Raw genomic sequence first — 16741 nt, 5'->3', positions numbered from 1 at the left:
TAACTTCCGCCACCTCCAACGGGATCCCACCACTAAGCACATCTTTCCCTCCCCCCCCTCTGCATTCCGCAGGGATCGCTCCCTACGCAACTCCCTTGTCCATTCGTCCCCCCCATCCCTCCCCACTGATCTCCCTCCTGGCACTTATCCGTGTAAGCGGAACAAGTGCTACACATGCCCTTACACTTCCTCCCTTACCACCATTCAGGGCCCCAAACAGTCCTTCCAGGTGAGGCAACACTTCACCTGTGAGTTGACTGGGGTGATATACTGCATCCGGTGCTCCCGATGTGGCCTTTTATATATTGGCGAGACCCGACGCAGACTGGGAGACCGCTTTGCTGAACATCTACGCTCTGTCCGCCAGAGAAAGCAGGATCTCCCAGTGGCCACACATTTTAATTCCACATCCCATTCCCATTCTGACATGTCTATCCATGGCCTCCTCTACTGTAAAGATGAAGCCACACTCAGGTTGGAGGAACAACACCTTATATTCCGTCTGGGTAGCCTCCAACCTGATGGCATGAACATCGACTTCTCTAACTTCCGCTAGGCCCCACCTCCCCCTGGTACCCCATCTGTTACTTATTTTTATGCACACATTCTTTCTCTCACTCTCCTTTTTCTCCCTCTGTCCTTCTGAATATACCTCGTGCCCATCCTCTGGGCCCCCCCACCTTGTCTTTCTTCCCGGACCTCCTGTCCCATGATCCTCTTGTATCCCCTTTTGCCTATCACCTGTCCAGCTCTTGGCTCCATCCCTACCCCTCCTGTCTTCTCCTATCATTTTGGATCCCCCCCTCCCCCTCCAACTTTCAAATCCCTTACTCACTCTTCCTTCAGTTAGTCCTGACGAAGGGTCTCGGCCTGAAACGTCGACTGCACCTCTTCCTACAGATGCTGCCTGGCCTGCTGTGTTCACCAGCAACTTTGATGTGTGTTGCTTGAATTTCCAGCATCTGCAGAATTCCTGTTGTTTTTTGAGTTGGACGTTGGTTTCTGAGTCAGATGTAAAAAGGGGTGGGGGGAGGAAAGTGCGAAAACCCAGGGTCTTTTTGGTGCAGATTCACGATTAGTGTGCTGAGTGTGGCTGGAAAGGTCAAAGTTAAAGAGGAGAGTACATCATCAGCGTGTCAGTTCAGTGCTCGTATCAGGGGGATAAAAGAGTCATCCTGCGAATTCCCAGTCATGATCATTGCTGGGACTATGAGGTCAGTGTAAGTTCCCAACAGTTCTTCAAAGGACATTGGACATCATCTTGTGTATGACAGATGTGGAGGTTGTGCAAAGATGCTTTGCATGGGAATTCAAATTTCCAACTTAACATTAAAATGGTCATTACTGTGATTTAATTGTCAGTATATTGCTGGAAAAATGGTTTGTTTGCTTTGACCCTTTGTTTCTTTTCATCTCTTTACTGATTATTCAGGAACCAATCATTGAAAGCAAAGGATCTTCAAAAGTAATGGAGCTGCTTTGGATGTTATTGATAGTTGAGGGCCTTAAAATGACAATATTAATTTTACTACCACTTTACAATAGGCAAACATTTTCAGAACACACTTACAACTAGCTGTCTAAAGGTTTGTAGATACCTTTTAACATGGATTAATAACTGGGGGGGTGGGGAGATGTCCCTGATCAATTACACCTTCAGATAGAGGAGAGGCCTTACATTAATGGCTGCAAGTGACTGGGATCCTAAGTAAACATCTGCAAGTGGTTGAGGCCTTCATTCATGTGGGATGGCGAGACTGTGAGGTATTGAGATGTGCATAGAGATCCCATCATGAAGGAATGAGGGTGCAAAACAAAGAGATCCCTTGCCCAGGCTGGAGTGGGAAAAGTTCATACTGAGAATGGGGGAGAGGTTTGTGATGAAGGCTGGTGGAATGGTGAGATAGGTCTTTAGAGGGCTCTGGTCTGAAGAGGAGTTGATATTCCTTCAGCCCAGCCAGAGATGTCAGGGGTGGAGTGAAACCTCCTGACCCAGCGAAGGTTGTGAGTGCATCTTGCTGCCTTCAGCCATAAAAAGCTATTAACTTTATCTCCCTCTCATCGCTGAGTTTCCCTGGGGATATCCTTCAGTAACAACTCTCTCACTTTTGAAGTGGGAGCTTATTTAAATATCTGGTGATTTCCTTGCTACCACGCTCCAAAGCTCTTCTACCTGGGATGGTAGGGATTGGAAAGAGTTAATATGGAGATCACAAACACAACACTTCTCTAATCGTAATCCACTTTCTTATTTTAATTAGTCCCCAAGAGTTAGAACAGAAGAACTTCCAGGACAGTTGTACTTCATGGTGCTCTGCTGAAGCCACCTGATGTGGAGATGGCTATTTATTATCCAAGTTTCCTGTATGTTTTCTTTCCTCAATCACAACACTGTGTATCTGTTTAAAAATATACCATTCTGACAGTTTTCTCTAACAAAAATGATGTGCCCCTGAAAGGATCATGACAGAAGAGACAGAAACATAGAAAACCTACAGCACAGTAGAGGCCCTTCGGCCCACAAAGCTCTGCCAAACATGTCCTTACCGTAGAAATTACCTAGGGTTACCCATAGCCCTCTATTTTTCTGAGCCCCATATAGCTGTCCAGGAGTCTCTTAAAAGACCCTATCGTATCCGCCTCCACCACCGTTGCCGGGAGCCCATTCCACGCACTCACCACTCTGAGTTTAAAAAAAAATCTTACCCCTGACATCTCCTCTGTACCTATTTCCAAGCACCTTAAAACTGTGTCCTCTTGTACTAGCTCTTTCAGCCCTGGGAAAAAGCCTCTGACTATCCACACGGTCAATGCCTCTCATCATCTTGTACACCTCTATCAGGTCACCTCTCATCTTCCATCGCTCCTAGGAAAAAAGACCAAGTTCACTCAATCTACTGTCATAAGGCATGCTCTCCAATCCAGGCAACATCCTTGAAAATCTCCTCTGCACCCTTTCTATGGTTTCCACATCTTTCCTGTAGTGAGGTGACCAGAACTGAGCACAGAACTCCAAGTGGCGTCTGACCAGGGTCCTATATAGCTGCAACATTACCTCTCGGCTCTTAAATTAAATTCCACGATTGATGAAGGCCAATGCGCCGTATGTTTTCTTAACCACAGGATCAACCTGCGCAGCAGCTTTGAGTGTCCTGTGGATTCAGACCCCAAAATCCCTCTGATCCTCCACACTGCCAAGAGTTTTACCATTAATACTATATTCTATCATCATATTTGACCTACCAAAATGAACCACTTCACACTTATCTGGGTTGAACTCCATCTGCCACTTCTCAGCCCAGTTTTGCATCCTATCAATGTCCTGCTGTAACCTCTGACAGCCCTCCACACTATCCACAACATACCCAACCTTTGTGTCATCAGCAAATTTACTAACCTATCCCTCCACTTCCTCATCCAGGTCATTTATAAAAATCACGAAGAGTAGGGGTCCCAGATCAGATCCCTGAGACACACGACTGGTGACTGACCTCCATGCAGAATATGACCCGTCTTCAACCACTCTGTCTTCTGTGGGCAAGCCAGTTCTGGATCCACAAAGCAATGTCCCCTTGGATCCCATGCCTCCTTACTTTCTCAATAAGCCTTGCATGGGGTACCTTGTCAAACGCCTTGCTAAAATCCATATACACTACATCTACTGCTCTATACTGATATTGCAACGTTTGCAACTACAAGCTGACCTACAGCACAGAAATAAAATGTGATCTGATTTCTGTAGCAAAACCTGCAAATCATGCTTCCCTTGTTTGTACTGACGTTGTGCATTGTGGTGGAGTAACACTTCCCTTATTTCTTTTGTCACACCAATTAAAGGGAATAATTAAAATTTTGGGGGGAGGGGTGTGGGAGAGGGAGAGATAATGACCAATTTAGCTACTAATCTTTTGTAAAACCTCTGTTTCCCACTGCACTAAATTGGTGTTCAGCACAAAATTACTGATTCTGTTGGATGTGCTGGGTCAAAACAGATAACATTAGCCACATGAAGCATCAGAGTAAAACCAGGACACATCAGAGAAGCTACAGTAACATGGATTCTTGGTGCTCTTTGTGTCACATGAGCTGGGAAATTCTGCTTCATGAGAATTCAGTATCCTATAGAGTTAAATACTTGCATGAAAAGGAACTAACCCTTGCTTCCCTTTAAAAGTCTGCTAGTATACCCCCAACATTATTATTAGTTGGAAGGTGAGGTTTTTTTGAAATAAAAAATCAACTTCCTGGTTATTTGGAAAGTTACGCATGTCAACAGCTCGTATCTTTTCTCGGCACCAGTGACTGGAGCGCTGGCAACTTTCTGGAACAAAGCTTCACACTTGGTGGTTAATTCTTTAAAGGGAGAAAACAAGCAAGGGGACCCAAGTGCCCTTGAGTGCCGAAACCATGTGAGTTGCTTGATTCTTTTTTTAAAATGTAATGTCCTTGTGCTCTTTGAGCTATTGCTTGAATTCCAATCACCTATGTTCAGATTTTGCCTGAAATTCATTGTAATGGTTCCACCTTCAGAAATGATATATGGAGGCCCCTCTTGCAAAACTCTTAAATATGTGTTGGGGCTCTGAGAATTTTCGTTAGTCATTCCACAATAAGCAGAGCAACATGAGTAGGTAATAAAAGCAGAAAATTTGGAAGTGTTCAGCAAGTTAGGCAGCAACTGCAGAAAAAGAAACAGTTAACATTTTGGATCTGCATTCCTTCAACTAAATGAGGATGATTGTTGAGTTTACCAGCATTTTCTGCTTTTCTTTTAGATTTCCAGAATGTACAGTTTTTTTAAATCTTTAGTTTGGGTTTCCGCTTGTACTATTGGAATTGAGAAGCTAACCTCTTTATACCCAACTTTTGCTTTCCATATGGATCACTCCCTTCGTGATTCCCTTGTCCATCCGTCCCTCACACTTTTCTCCCTCCTGGCACTTATCTCTACAGGTAGCAGAAGTGCAACACCTGCCCGTTCACCTCTTCCCTCACCTCCATTCAGGGCTCCAAACATTCCTTCCAGGTGAAGCAACACTTCACCTGTGAATCTGTTTGGGTGGTCTGTTGTATCTGGTGCTCCCAATGCAGCCTCCTCTACCATGGTGAGACCCATTGTAGGTTGGGGGACCGCTTTGTTAAGCACCTGTGCTCCATCCACAAAATGCGAAATTTCCTGGTGGCCAACCATTTAAGTTCTGATTCCCATTCCAAAATGTCGGTCCATGGCCTCCACTCCAACCATGCTGAGGCCACTCTCAGGCTAAAGAGCAATACAGGGTACCTCATATTCTGTGTAGATAGTCTCCAACCTGATGGCATGAACATAGTTGTCCAACTTCCACTTATTTTTCCCCCTCTTCTTCCCCCTTCAATTCCCTGGCCTCTTCCTCTCACCTGCTTATCACCTCTCCCTGGTGCCCCCACTTCGCTTTCTCTCATGGTCCACTCCTTTTTTGTGAGATTTCTTCTTCTCCAGCCCTTTACCCTTCCCACCTATCACCTCCCAGCTTCTTACCTTATCACCCCTCCCCCACTCACCTGTCTTCGCCTTTCGCCTTCTGGCTTATCCTCCTTCCCCCTCCCACCACCACCTTATTCTGGCATCTTCCACCTTCCTTTTCAGTCTGGAAGAAGGGTCTCTGCCCGAAACGCTGACTGTTTATTCATTTCCATAGATGCCACCCTACCTGCTGAGCTCCCCCAGTGCTTTGTGTATGGGTTACTGTTTCCCTCTTCAGTGTTCTTCATCTCTTTTATGCCTCAGTGCAAAATTTGATCTCATTCCTCTTGTTATGTGGTACAATATTTTGTCGTCGTGTGTCAGGAATATTCAATCACAGTGGTTAAATTTGCAACTGAGATTTGAATTCCAACATAGTAAACAACATTTATATTTATTTGTTCATGTTTTTTCTCTCTCTCTTTAACCACCCTCATGAATCTATCAACTGGATGACTTCATCTTGAGTTCATCCCCACAACAATCCTGGCCTCATTCTCTCTGAAATAAATCCTCCTCTGTTGTTTTCTCTCTCTTACCCAGTTCTGATGAAAGACCTTGAACTTGGAACATTCATTCTGTTTCTCTTCCTATGGATCCTGCCTTCTGATTATGGTTATCATATGCTGATTTATTCTAATAAATGGTGATATTGAATTCAGCACAATTATATCACTAAGCAAAGACCTCTTTGGGTGTGCATCACCTGTCTTGTGTGCCTTGCTCACTGTCCACTCTGTGGAGTGGGATGCCACAATGGAGCAGACAGTAGAACCACTGCTTCACAGCCTTAGTGACTGGGTTCCATCCTGAGCTCAGGAGCTGTTTATGTGGAGTGTACAGCAGAGACATAGCAGCTCAAACTGAAGGTTGATAAGATGTGTTTAACATGGTGAAATAAACCGAAGTAGTTACTGAGCTGCATGCTATCACATGTCAATGTTTCAACAGAGCCCTTCAAGTAATTCATAAATTGAAAGGTGTTAGGTACTTGGAAGGAAAAGTGTTAATGCCACTGATCAGGGGAACAGAAGTAAGCAGAAGGCACATCCGGGGAGTGGTCACAGATGTGATGGGCTTGACGTCCATTATCATTGCTGTGAAATGATTGTATGTTTTGACATTGGGTTAATTTACAATGAAAGTCAGAAGGGATTCAGACAGTTCCTTCTGGCAGAGACTTGATCCACAAGGATAGCTTCGTTGGGAAGAACTTCAGCTGTTCTTTACAGACAGCTGGCCTCCAAACATAGATTTAAATTTAATTTATGTAAATAATTTTAGAATCAACTATTTGGAAACTGTAGATGTATTCTATTTAGAAATAGTCTCCACTAATGTTATGTGCCTGTATTTGTTCTGATGAAGTTTGATGTCTGTAGGGGTTTAGTTTATGTGTGTTTTAATCTTTTCAGCAGCACAGACATGTTACTGGTGAACCTGTGACTTGTGTGAGCCTTTGGCTCTTTAAAAAAAAAAGATATTTTAAGGCTGGTTTTCAGCCGCTTGTAACTCATTTAAAACAAAACATACTTATGGACAAATTTTACCATATGGCCAGTTCTAGTCGAGTGGGTAGTGATATGGTTTGTTAACAGAGTGGTTCTATCACTGGGCTAACCACTCAGAATCCTTTCACTGATTTACAATAATGAGTTTTAATTTAGCTAATAACTAAATTTAGATTTGTGAAGCCAAAATCAGTTTAATAACTGTTGAAAAAACCAGTCTGGTTCACTGTGAAGAAGAAGGAAATCTTTACCTGGTCTGACCTACTATTCATGTGACTTTCTACCTCCAGTAAGGTAATGATTATGAACCTTCCTCTGAAACTGATGGCAGAATAATAAACCCAAGGTTATTGGGGATGGGGGGGGGGAATGGGGGAACTGGGGACTGACCATAAATGTGGGACTTGTCACCAAAAATTGAATGAATCCACTTTAAAAATAAATAAATAAACCTCTGTAGTAAAGTGCTTTTTGGAAAACAATCATGCAGTCATGGTTCTCCAGTATCTGTAGATTTCTCTTGTTTATGCAGTTATGGAGTCAGCTGAGAAAAAGTATACAAGGTTGAAATGACAAAAGTTAGCAAAGTTTATCAGTGATGAATGGTGCCCTTTTCAAGAAATTTTGGGTTCATACTCAACATGGATAAAAGAAAGAGGGGTAAACTATTAAAATGTGTAAGGTTCTAAGAGTGCTTGACAAAGGTGGTACTGAGATGATTCAGCTTGTGGGTGAAATCCAAAACTGTGGGTCATGGTTTCAAAATAAAAGGTCACTCATTTTAAAAAGGTCATAAGGAGGATTTTTTTCTGAAGTTTATTTGCCTTTGAAATTCTCTGTCCTGAAGAGTTGTGGGAGTTAATCACAGTATATATTCAAGGCCGACACAGAGAGGTTATTGACCTGTAAGGGAGTAAATTGGCAAGAAATTAGAGCTGAGGCCAAGAACAGATTGGCCATGTTTGGAATTAATGGAGGAGGAGGCTCGAAGTGTGAAATGGCCGATTCCTGCTTGTATTCCTATGTCTTTGGATGGCTTTTACTGCGATGTTCACCATTTCTCATATCGGAATTTTATTCCAGGATTTATTCAGATAACTGTGATTGACAGTCACAATGGGATTAGAACTCGTGTTTCAGGATCAGATCCTAGATTGCTAGTCCAATAACATAAACCCTTTGCTGCCATTCATCTTTAGAAGTATTCAATTTATGTAAACGAGCAACTACAGCACAGAAAGAGGCTGTTTGATCTAACCAATCACTGCTAATTATTAATTTTATTTCTTTACCTACCTTTCTGGTTAGACAAAAGAAGCCAGTTAGTCTGTTGAGTTTTCCCATTTTTGAAGCAATTCCACACAGCTTAGTTCCCTGTTATATGTTCTCCGTGAGATTTCCTTTAGCAACCCCCCCCCTCCCCACTATCTAGCTGCATCAAGGGTAATTTACAGTAATTAACCAACCAGTCGGCACTCTTTTTGGGATGAAACAGAAAGGAAACCAGAGGAATTCGCGCGGTCAAAGCGAGAACATGACAGCTCTGTGTAGGTGGTCAGAATTAACGTTGGGTTGCTGGGGGTATGAGGCGAACTTGTTGCTCTCCATGTTTCAGCCAAGCCTCCCTCATCACCTGACCTCAACATCATATTCTTACTCCCCATTTTTTTTTAAGCACATGCTATTGTTCTCAACATTTCAAGGTACAGAATTTTTTGCACTGGAATGGTTCAAAGTTTAAAAAAAAAGATTGAGAGAGAAACAGAGTTAGTGTTTCAGGCTGAAGATCGCTTTCAGTTTAACCTGAAATATTAACTTCTCAGAGATGACACAAAGGTTGGAGGTGTTGTGGATACTGTGGAGGGCTATCAGAGGTTACAGCGGGACATTGATAGGATGCAAAACTGGGCTGAGAAGTCAGATAAGTGTGAAGTGGTTCATTTTGGTAGGTCAAATATGATGGCAGAATATAGTATTAATGGTACGAGTCTTGGCAGTGTGGAGGATCAGAGGGATCTTGGGGTCTGAGTCCATAGGACGCTCAAAGCAGTTGCGCAGGTTGACTCTGTGGTTAAGAAGGCATACGGTGTATTGGCTTTCATCAATCGTGGAATTGAATTTAGGAGCCGAGAGATAATGTTGCAGCTATATAGGACCCTGCTCAGACCCCACTTGGAGTACTGTGCTCAGTTCTGGTTGCCTCAGTACAGGAAGGTTGTGGAAACCATAGAAAGTGTGCAGAGGAGGTTTACAAGGATGTTGTCTGGATTGGGGAGCATGCCTTATGAAAACAGGTTGAGTGAACTCTACCTTTTCTCCTTGAGCGACGGAAGATGAGAGGTGACCTGATAAAGGTGTATAAGATGATGAGAGGCACTGATTGTGTGGATAGTCAGAAGTTTTTCCCCAGGGCGCAAAGGGCTGCCACGAGAGGGTACAGGTTTAAGGTGCTTGGGAGTAGGTACAGAGGAGATGTCAGGGGTAGGTTTTTTACGCAGAGAGTGGTGAGTGCGTGGAATGGGCTGCGGTGGTGGAGGTGGATACGATAGGGTCTTTTAAGAGACTTTTGGATAGGTACATGGAGCTTAGAAAAATAGAGGGCTTTGGGTAAGCCTAGTAATTTCTAAGGTAGGGAGGGACATGTTCAGCACAACTTTGTGGGCTTTGTACAATTTTGTACAGTTCTGGTCAGCTAACTATAGGAAGGATATCAGTAAGATTGAAAGAGTGCAGAGAAGATTTATTAGGATGTTGCCGGGTCTTCAGGAGTTGAGTTACAGGGAAAGATTGAACAGGTTAGGACTTTATTCCTTGGAGCGTAGAAGAATGAGGGGAGATTTGATAGAGGTTTACAAAATTATGAGGGGTACAGACAGAGTAAATGTGAATAAGCTCTTTCCACTTAGATTAGGAGAGATAAATACGAGAGGACATGGCTTTAGGGTGAAGGGGAAAAGGTTTAAGGGGAACATTAGGGGGAACTTCTTCACTCAGAGTGGTGGGAGCGTGGAACGAGCTGCCATCTGACATGGTAATGTGGGCTCACTCTTAAGTTTTAAGAATAAGTTGGATAGGTACATGGATGGGAGAGGTCTGGACGGTTATGGATTGGATGCAGGTCAATGGGACTAGCAGAATTTTGTTTTGGCACAGACTAGAAGGGCCAAATGGCCTGTTTTCTGTGCTGTAGTGTTCTATGGTTCATTGGTTCTATGGTTAAGATTTATAACTGGGGCTACATCTCAAGTGGCATTTTTGAAATTGAATTCCCTAGCTTCGTTTGGGCCATTTGAGAGAAAGCTGGAGGGCAACAATTCCAGAGTCAGTCACCCTTCCCAAAACCAGTTTTAAACATGCAAAATGAGACATCAGAAGTTGAGGGACTTGCATTGAGAGACAGTGTTGTATGTTTGCTCTGGGCGGTTAACACAAAGCACAAAACAGCTGACGAGATTAAAATAAGGAAATGATTGTCCTTTTTCAGAAGGAAAGACGCACACATAATTGCATAAATCACTTTTATAGCACAGTGTCATGCCCTTGGTTAAAATAATGTGTGGCCTTGTGCATCTTCTTTAAACAAAGAAGTTTTCCAAAACATATATCTGAAATTCATATTTAATTTGTTTCCATTTCCACTGCATGTTTGTTAGATAAAATAATGCAAAAGACATTGGGATATGTACCATCAAAAAAATGAAAATCTTGAATTTTTTGCAATAATTTTAGAATTAAATGGAGCTGGGCATAAAAATGTCTTGTCAATTTTAAAAGAAACAGTGTGACTGATTTAATCTCTCAGTTGTTACAGGGTATGATTCTGTTGAATTAAAGAGGAGGTATGCTTAACTGAACAGTTTAGTTCAATGAATCGGTTTGTTGCAAAGTTGCTCTGTGTAATTGGAAAACAGGATCTAGAAGTATTTGTCCTCCGATTATCAGTTCTTAAAATAGTAGCTGTGTTGTACATGGTTTGATTTCCAAGACAGGAAACTTAATATCTTTCTGATTTGCTAGCTCAGAGAAATGTCTCAAAGCAAGACAGTCTTGTTCTTTTGGGAGACCTTGTGACTCGACAGTGATATCGCAGTGTGCAGGATTAGTGGTTTTTGTGGAGCAGATGCATTAAGACCGCTGTTTAAGCTCTCTGGACTGTGTAAGTCTTTGAAGGAAATTTCATTTCTATTTAGATTAGAAGCTTGAGTGTCAGCCAACCCTTCCTCACCAACTTTCACTTGCATGTTTTTGTTTAAAGGTTTTTCTTATTTCAGTAAGGGGAGACTTTACATTCTGTCTGTAGACTGTGAAAGAAAAATAATGACTAACTGTTAGGTATGATTGAGGAGAGAGTTGTCTTTTATAGTTGTCTTAGGCTGCAGTTAAAGTTTTCTTAAACTGCAGCTTGAAATTCGAAGATGATTTGATTTATCATCTACCTGTGATTGGGGTTTCTAGAGAAAAGTCTTTGAGTTGGGACCTCTCCCATCTAAAGTCACAGTAGTTGTTTTAAAACTGGAACTTGCTCCCGGTATGCTTGGTAAAAGCTGTTAAGGGTTTTGGAAAAAAACACTGGAAGAAAAATAATTTATTAGGCTGTAGGGAAAGCTGATGAATGGGATGGGATAAATTGTTCAACAGGAATCCAACATGCACTTGACTGGCCAAATGGCCAGTCCCTGAGCTGTAATGATGCTATGAATAATTAAGCTGACCCATCCCGATTCTTCTATTTTAAGAATACCTCCCATTGGTATTTACCTCTTTAAAGATAAATACCCTCTTTACTAGACCCGGCTGGTGGTGTAGTGGCATCAGTGCCGGACTTCAGGACGAAAGGTCCGGAGTTCGAATTCAGCCGGCTCCCCTTTCCATCCGTGCTGGGTTACGAGCTGGTGATCTCTTTGGAAACTCACCCGGCAGAAGGCAATGGCAAACCACGGCTGTAGCTTGCCTCATACGCGGTTCCCCACTATGTCGGAGAGGCGTGGAGGGAAATCGTCCACTAACCGGAGAAACTCCGGATGCGATGTACCTTTCCTTTCCTACCCTCTTGACTGCAGACTGACTTGTTAGTTCATACAGCCCGCATTGGGCCTCCATTTCTTTGACACTAAAATACAGAATCCTGCCTTGATAGTCTTTACTTTGGAGTGAAATTGACCTGCATTGAGGAAATCATTTCTCAGCTTGTCTACTATTATATTTGCCCCATCCTTGATGACTTTATTTATTAGAAATGGCTATAATATCATGGTAGCACTGACTTTTTCTCACTCTTTCACTCTCTCCTTCATTTTGTTTTTGTGACTGTACTGTTTAGCAGGGCTCCATTTGTCCCCCTGCTTCTTTCCATTTCTATAACTGCAAGCTTAGTATTCGTTCATGTGTGGAGTTTATAGAAAAAAACCTTTACCTCTTGCTCTCGCATTAAGTGACTATCAATCAAATTTAGACTTGTTTAGTCTGAGTATGTGGATCTTAAGTATGTATTTGTCCTACATGAACAACATTATTCTGTTGAAGGTCTATTGTAGTGATAACAAACATCAGCTTCTGAAATTAATATTTGCAGGAATCTTAAGCAGTTAGGATGAAGCCAATGGTGGTTTAGAAGTAGGTTGGAGAGAAATGGGGGAAGGAGGGCACAGTTGAGGAAATATGTCAGCTCGGGGAAATCTACTTGTCAGATTCTGCTTTACTCCCAAGACTCCCACTGCATTTTGGAGACCTAATTTGCAGAGATTTTCTAATTTGCTTTTGGCTTGTGTTTTTTCCAAATTTGCAGAGTAATAATGGAGACATTGGGAATATTATTGCTGCTGGAGCCCTGTTTCTGCTGATCTGGTTGAGTGGATATCAAAGACTTTTTAAAGTCAAAGTAAATTTATGGTCAAAATACGTATATGTCACCATATTCCGCCTTGAGATTCATTTTCTTGCAGGCATTTACAGGAAAATAAAAATTACAGTGGAATTTATGAAAAACTATAGATAAATACAACTAATGTGCAAAAGAAGACAAATTGTGCAAACAGAAAAATAAATAGTACTGAGAACATAGATTGTAGAATCCCTGGAGAGTGAATCTGTTATGTTGTGGAATCATTTCAGAGTTAAAATGATTGGAGTTATCCACACCGATTCTGGAGCTGATTATTGTAGGATAGTAACTGTTCCTGAACCTGGTCATGGCTCCTGTGCCTCCTGGTTGATGTTTGTAGCAAGTAAGAGCGTGGCCTGGATGGCAGGGTGTCCTTAAGGATGGATGTTGTTTTCTTGTAACAGCGCTCCTTGTAAATGTGCTCAGTGGTAGTGTGGTCTTTGCCTGTGATAGACAGAGTTGTATCCACCACTTTCTGTATGCTTTTCTGTAACGGAGCTTTGGTGTTTCCATCCCAGGCTGGATGCAACCAGTCAGGAAACCTTCCACTGTATATCTATAGAAATTTTTCAAAGTTTTAGGTGACATGCTGAATGTATACGAACTATTAAAAAAAATTAGAGGTGCTGTCGTGCCTCTGTTGTGATGGCAAATATGTACTGTTCCTGGGACAGATCCAAGGAATTTAAAATTACTGACCCTCTCCACCTCCAATCCCTGAATGAGGACTGGCTGGTGGACGTGTTTTAGATGGAAAGGTCTGTCCTGATTCCAGTATCTGCATTCCCTTGTGTCTCTACTGAATTAATGCAAGTCTTTGTTTCCTTGTTTATTCATATTTTCTGACTTAGAGTCGGCCACTGTGTCTGTGCTGGCCCCTCAATCCCATTCCCTCACTTGCTGCTTTCCTTGCATGTGATCAGGCCCAGCAACTTCCTTTCTTATTCTTCTGCTAGCCAGCTATACCGGAGCAAACTATGGGCGTCATTTAACCTACTGACATGACTTTGGGCTGAGGCAGAAAGTTGGAGCACCTGGAAGAAGGCTATGCAGTTTCAGAGAGAATGAGTACACTCCAGGTAGATAGCACCTGCGGTCCAGATAGAGCCTATGTCACTACAATGCTGCCCATCAAATCTCAGCCTCCTTGCAGATGTGAGTGAGTGAGTGTGTGTGTGTGTGTGTCCGTCCGTCCGTCCGTCTGACCCTGGGAACTTAATATATCAGCTACCTATTTCCTCAGACGTTCTCTGTCAGCTGGTTCCTTAAATGGAATGATATAGGTCAAGATCTGACAGCTTGTGACCAGAATAAGATCAAACACTCCACCAGTGATTAGGTATCCACAGAGTTAAAGTACTGCTTTCTATGTGTTAGTTGCAATCACTATTTTTCCATTGGTCAGTAATGTTTTTAGCTGAATTTTGCTAAAGCCCTATCTAACTCTTAATAAGCAAGACTGTTTCATCTTGCAGATCCATGCTGATGGCTTTTCTTTAATGTGGTGGGTGGAATTAATGCTTGCATGTGAACTCGCCAACTAAAACAGTGATAATGGGGGTGGAAAGGGGTTGGAGAAAGATATCAGGCTTTTGTGACCTTGAGTTAATTTTCCATCAGTTTTCCATTATCAGCTCTAGTTCTGTGCATGTTGCCACAGAAATGTTTAAGAGAATGTTGCCTTTTTTCAAAAAGATGATAGCTTTTAAAGGACTAGGTTTTCAACTCCATTTCTATTCCATTGCTGAATATGGAAAGGATTTTTTCATTTGCTATGGTTGCATATAGAGGTGGACCAGAAGCCCTTTCTCTCTAATGATGAGTTAATTTTACCCATTTAATATCGAACTAAAGATCTTGTGTGTAATGTATGGGACAGAGTCATAGAATTGTACAGCATTGAAACAGGCCATTTGGCTCATAGCATCTATGCTGGCCATCAACCTATCTATACTAATCATACTTGCCTGCATTAATTCCATACCCTCTAATCTCTGCTAATTCAAGCACCTGTTCAGATGCCTCTGAAAGTTTATTGTTCCTGCCTCCTCCACCGCTGACAGATCCCTCTGATTACTAACTACTCTGTGTCAAATATTTATCCCTCAGATCCCCTTTTAAAGCTCCTCCCTCTCACCCTAAACCTGTGCTCTCTCATTTTAGACACTGCCCCCACCATGCTAAACAGACACTGGCCATCTAACCTTTCAATACCCCTCATCATTTTATATACAGTCGGCCCTCCTTATCCGCGAGTTCCGCATGCGTGAATTCAACCAACCGCGAATCAAGAAAACCCAGAAGTGCTCTTCCAGCACTTGTTGTTCGAGCATGTACAGACTTTTTTTCTTGTTATTATTCTCTAAGCAATGCAGTATTACAACTATTTTACACAGCATTTACATTGTATTAGGTATTATAAATAATCTAGAGGTGATTTAAAGTATATGGGAGGACGTGCGTAGGTTATCATGGATCGGGATTGATAAAAAATCGCAAGTTCTCTTACTAAGTCAGTCAGAACAGGTACATCCAGTATTATTTAGCGTCAGTTAGTCAAACATTTGTCTTAGTATATAGTATATATTTTACCTTTCTATGCATGTAAAACACTTAAGAAACGTACGTTTCAGCGCCGGGCTCAGGAACGCAAATTCCCGAGTTCGATCCAGTGACAGACCGCTCCCGAGCATGCTCTCCATCCGTGCCGGGTTGATGTGAAGGATCAAAAACCCAAAATTCCAAAACCCAATAATTAAACCACTGTGTTGCTTAGTAATAATTGCAGCTTTCATCGGGCAGGGCTTTTCTCACTTTCTCCTTTAACATTGTTCCGATCGTTGACCGACTGTAGCCTAACGCTTTTCCAATGACCGATGGCGTTTCACCTCTTTCTGATCGCTTTATTATTTCCACCTTATTTTAAATAGTGATTGTGATTATTTTCGTGAACAGAAATACTGTGGATTCAGAGCTCCGCCGTCGGGACCTAATGTCCACCACACTGAGACAAGTTAAATAAGGTCTGGGGTTCCGCTGGGTCTTAAGGTCCACTTCATTTAGACAGGTTGAATAAGGGACTTGAGCATCCGCATTTTTTGGTATCCGCGAGGGGTCCCGGAACCAATTCCTTGCGGATAAGGAAGGCCGACTGTACATTGATTATGTCACCTCTCAGTCAACTTGATTCTGCAGAAAACAGACCCAACCAGCTTCTTGTAACTCAAGTTCTCTAATCCAAACAGCACACTTGTGATTGATTCATTCTCATTCATTCTCTCTCTCTCTCTCTCTCTCTCTCTCTCGCTCTCTCTCTCATATCCTTCATATGAGTTGTGATAAAAACGGTGCACAATACTCCATATGTGTCCTAACCAACATTTAGTACAACTGTAACATGACATTCTAACTCTCAGAGTCAGTACTTTGGCCAAAGAAGGCCAGCACACCATACTCCTTCCTCACCACTCTGTTCTGTGTTACCAATTCAGAGAACAGGCAATTTGTACCCAAGTTCTCTCTGTTCAATAATAGCTCCCTGAGCCCTGCCATTCACTGCATGTTCTGTGCTGTTTTAACCTCGCAAAATTCATCTCTTCAAACTTGTCTGAGTTAAATCCCCTGTACTAATCCTTTGCCCACTTTTCTGATTGATCAGTATCCTGTTGTACCTTTGGGCAACCTTCTTCACTTTCCATTATACCTTCAACTTCGTTGAAAACTGCAAAGAAGATGTTCTCTACAAGCAGACTCCAAATATCTGCAACTGAAGATACAGAAATAAAAAAGAACTACTCATTAGGATATATCCTGAAGACTCTCAAGCCCGGTTTAGTTGCAGTGTTA

General features: G+C 42.3%; 1 protein-coding gene across 6 annotated transcripts in view; it reads left to right on the top strand.

Annotated features, from left to right (window-relative positions):
• The window catches only part of arhgap28 (Rho GTPase activating protein 28), a 227636-nt gene that overhangs the window by 53408 nt on the left and 157487 nt on the right, over positions 1-16741 (top strand). The window contains exon 1 of one of the 6 annotated variants that reach the window (XM_072259297.1): positions 4386-4409. The exons of the other annotated variants lie outside the window; for them this stretch is intronic. Coding sequence (XP_072115398.1) covers positions 4408-4409 — 2 coding nt within the window. The 5' untranslated portion in view covers positions 4386-4407. Of the gene's footprint in view, positions 1-4385; positions 4410-16741 lie in introns of those variants that run through there. 6 annotated transcript variants of the gene reach the window in all.

This window comes from Mobula birostris, chromosome 1 (genome assembly GCF_030028105.1).
Source record: "Mobula birostris isolate sMobBir1 chromosome 1, sMobBir1.hap1, whole genome shotgun sequence".
Classification (NCBI taxonomy): Eukaryota; Metazoa; Chordata; class Chondrichthyes; order Myliobatiformes; family Myliobatidae; genus Mobula; species Mobula birostris.
Note: the sequence above shows the minus strand (reverse complement) of the source record. Positions and strands in the feature narration are given on the sequence as shown.